The sequence below is a fragment of the Dendrobium catenatum genome, unplaced genomic scaffold, assembly GCF_001605985.2.
Source record: "Dendrobium catenatum unplaced genomic scaffold, ASM160598v2 fragScaff_scaffold_658, whole genome shotgun sequence".
In the NCBI taxonomy this organism is placed as follows: domain Eukaryota; kingdom Viridiplantae; phylum Streptophyta; class Magnoliopsida; order Asparagales; family Orchidaceae; genus Dendrobium; species Dendrobium catenatum.
The window spans coordinates 777,534-780,808 of record NW_021319120.1 but is presented as its reverse complement, the minus strand read 5'-3'; the positions used below and the strand labels follow the sequence as shown (position 1 = coordinate 780,808).

The following is a 3,275-nucleotide window of genomic DNA, read 5'->3' as shown; positions in this document are numbered from 1 at the left end:
TTTCTTTACTTCAAATCAAACACTAAAATTTCTAAATCTCTCCATTTGTATTACTTCACAACTTAAATACAACAAACCAAACAACCACTATATGTATATTACTTCACAATATCAAAATGCAATTATAATAATGAACAAATATAATCACAAACCAATTACATGCTCATTTATCTCTACCAAATATAGCCTGATTTAAGGGCTAAGAGATGAAGAGAATACTTAATGAGTCAGTCCTCTCCTGCCACCGTCTTCGACCAATTTGACTGAACTTCATCTCTGTTTTTTCCTGATGCCGCACAATCCCCCTTATAGAACCGAGCCACCACCGCAAAAAAAATACCAAAGTTCACAGCGTTGATCCCACAAACAATCCAGTAATAGTAATCTAACTTACTCCTATTGAGATCACTGCTCAGCCAGCCTTCCTTCCCTCTCTCCACAATCTTCACCAGCAACGCACTCAACCAGTTCCCCACTCCAATCGCACTCATAAACACGGCGGTGCTCACACTCCTTGTCCCATCCGTAGCCTCGTCGTAGAAAAACTCTAGTTGTCCAACGTAGGTGAACATCTCCGCAATCCCCAGAAGAAAATACTGCGGCGACAGCCACCAAAAGGTCAGAGTTTTCGATTGATCTGCGGAGCTTCTCCGGTGGCGCTCTACCAGCGCGGCGATGGCGAAGGTGGGGATGGTAATGAACAGCCCAATCCCCACGCGTTGCAACGAGGATAGCCCGCGTGGGTGGCCAGTAAAGTGCTTGAAGAGTGGAACAAGGTATCGCTCGTACAGGGGAATGAAAAACAGAGCATTCACGGTGGCGAAGATAGCCACGGAGCCCGGTGGGACTACCAAGTGTTCGGAGAGCCTGCGGTCCATAACCATGCCTTGACTGATGAAGAAGCTGATCTGAGCAAATGCAAAGGGGAAGGCGATAGTGGTGGCCCAGATTGGGAGGACTCTTACGAAGGATTTGAACTCCTCCACTTGCGTCAACGTGCAAAGCTTCCACCGGCTCACCGTGTCTGCTGCTTTTGCATCCTCCGACCCCACCGCGGCCTTGTCGAGGAATTTGAAACGCCTGGTGTGAGGGAGTGATCTCTCCGTCATCACCTCGAAGAGATCTTCCTCGCTCTTCACTTCCACTCCCTTGGCGTAATTACGGCAGGCCGCGACAAAGACTTGGAGAAAGCGTGTGAATGGGCTGCCTCTCGGCTTCTGGTGGCGATAGAAGCGCATGCCGGCAACGAGGGTTAAAACAGCCGCGACATTGGCGGCAGCGGAGACGCCGAAGCCCCAGCCCCAGTCCTTGCGTTCTTCTATGTAAGCAATAAGGGTGATGCTGATCATGGCTCCGAAGTTGATGGCGAAGAAGAACCAGTTGAAGAATGAGCATTTCTTGCGGGATTCGTTGGGGTCTGCGTCGTCGAACTGGTCGGCGCCGAAGGATGAGATGCAGGGCTTGATGCCGCCAGTGCCGACTGCGATCAGCGATATCGCGCCGAACAAGAAGGCGTCCTGTAGTAATGACGCCGACTGGCAATCTTCGCCGCCAAATTCACAGGGCGGCGGCCTGAAGCTGTCGATGCTAGCTGCCACCGTCAGTAGCACAGCTCCCTGCCATAAATTTTGAAAATGTTAAACAAAAACAAAATCACACGAAGTGAAAAGGAAAAAATTATCATCATATATAATATATTGAAGTATACTAATTTAAATAATTCTTATTAAAACTTTAATTAAATATCATTTGAGATTACTTGTAGTTTTATTGCAATATTTAACTTTAATTATTTTTAATCAGTGCTATGTGACCTAATTAATTGAGGATTTCAACAAAAAGTAATTAAATATATAATTATGTAATTAATTGTTAATTAATTTGTAATTAAGTTGATTAGAAAATAGAGATGTTCATATCATAATTGAAATCAATATATTTGCATATCTAACATTTTAGCGAAAGAAATATATAGATCATTATGTGTATTTTTGCATGTTGCAATCAAATTATTTGAAATTTGATGAAATATTGAATAAAAATTAATATTTTATTGTGATTTTCAATTTTCTAGTAACAATTTTGATGTTCGGATCTAAATTGGGGGTTGTTATCGCAATTAATATATTTGCATAACTAACATTTTAGCAAAAATTTTGAACAAATAAATATGTTTGATTTTGCATGTTGTGATCAAATTATTTGAAATTTTATAACGTATTGTGTAAAAAATGGTATTTTATTGTAAACTTTGATTTTAATAATACGACAATTTTGAATTTGTTATGTATTTCTCTCATACAATTATCAAATTTTAAATAATTTAACAACATCAAATTGCCCAAAAGAACATATCTCATAAAAATGTTCATGAATCCACCAATAAGTAAAAATAAAAGTATAATAAATAATAGATGTTAGATGCTTAAGCACATAAGCTATCTACTTATAAAAAAATATGTAAATCCACCATTTAATGGGATGCTATATGTAAAATAATGACTAATTATATTCTGAGCTTTGTTCCCAATACGATTAGAATCTTTAAAAACAAAAGGAAGCTCCTACCACCGCATAGATAGAGGAGAAGATGACAGTGGTGAGGAATCGACCGAGATAAGAATCAGCAAGGAATGCCCCAACAACAGTAAGAATGAAGGCAGAACCTATCCAGTTCGTCACATGGTTGCTTGCTTCTGCCAGCTCTTCGTGCATCTCCTTCCTCAAAAATATCACCAAGTTGATTGCGATTGCATAGAAAGTCATCCTCTCCGCAACCTCGTTCACTACATATATATATATTTTCATGATTTCTCTCTCAGTTCCTTATTTTGCATGGATAAAAGGTTCACAGATCGATCACATACCGATGATGAAAGGTGCGGCTCTCCAGCCTCCGGTGGTGACTTTATCGGCGATCCTCCCGCGGAAGTCGACGGAACCATCGCTCACAAGCGTGGCGGAGGCCTTGGCAGGCAGAGCTTCGGGCATTCCTCCTGTCTCAACTTCCATTATTTTTTCTGTCTTATTTTAGAATATTTTTGTGCCTTGTTTTCTTCATAAATTTTATTATTTATTGGTTGAGTTACGTGTAGTGTTAGATGTAATGCAATGAGGGCTATTTATATATATATATATTTTTATAGAGATGAATGAAGGATAGAAATTTGTTGCATTCCACTGCCCGCATGACATCGTCTGCATGCTCTGGGCTTATTATAAGGAAAATAGCTACTGATTCGTTAGCTTTATCTACCCGTTAATGGCTATGTTCA

At 40.3% G+C, this 3,275-nt stretch overlaps 1 protein-coding gene across 1 annotated transcript; it reads right to left on the bottom strand.

The window, feature by feature from the left end:
• Positions 1–227: 227 nt before the first annotated feature.
• Positions 228–3,012, bottom strand: LOC110100664 (protein NRT1/ PTR FAMILY 8.2-like). Its single transcript, XM_028695564.1, has 3 exons — positions 2,868–3,012; positions 2,569–2,786; positions 228–1,616 (listed from the first exon to the last, which is right to left on the bottom strand). The coding sequence occupies exons 1-3, from the start codon at positions 3,010–3,012 to the stop codon at positions 228–230; spliced, it is 1,752 nt and encodes a 583-aa protein (XP_028551397.1).
• Positions 3,013–3,275: the final 263 nt, after the last annotated feature.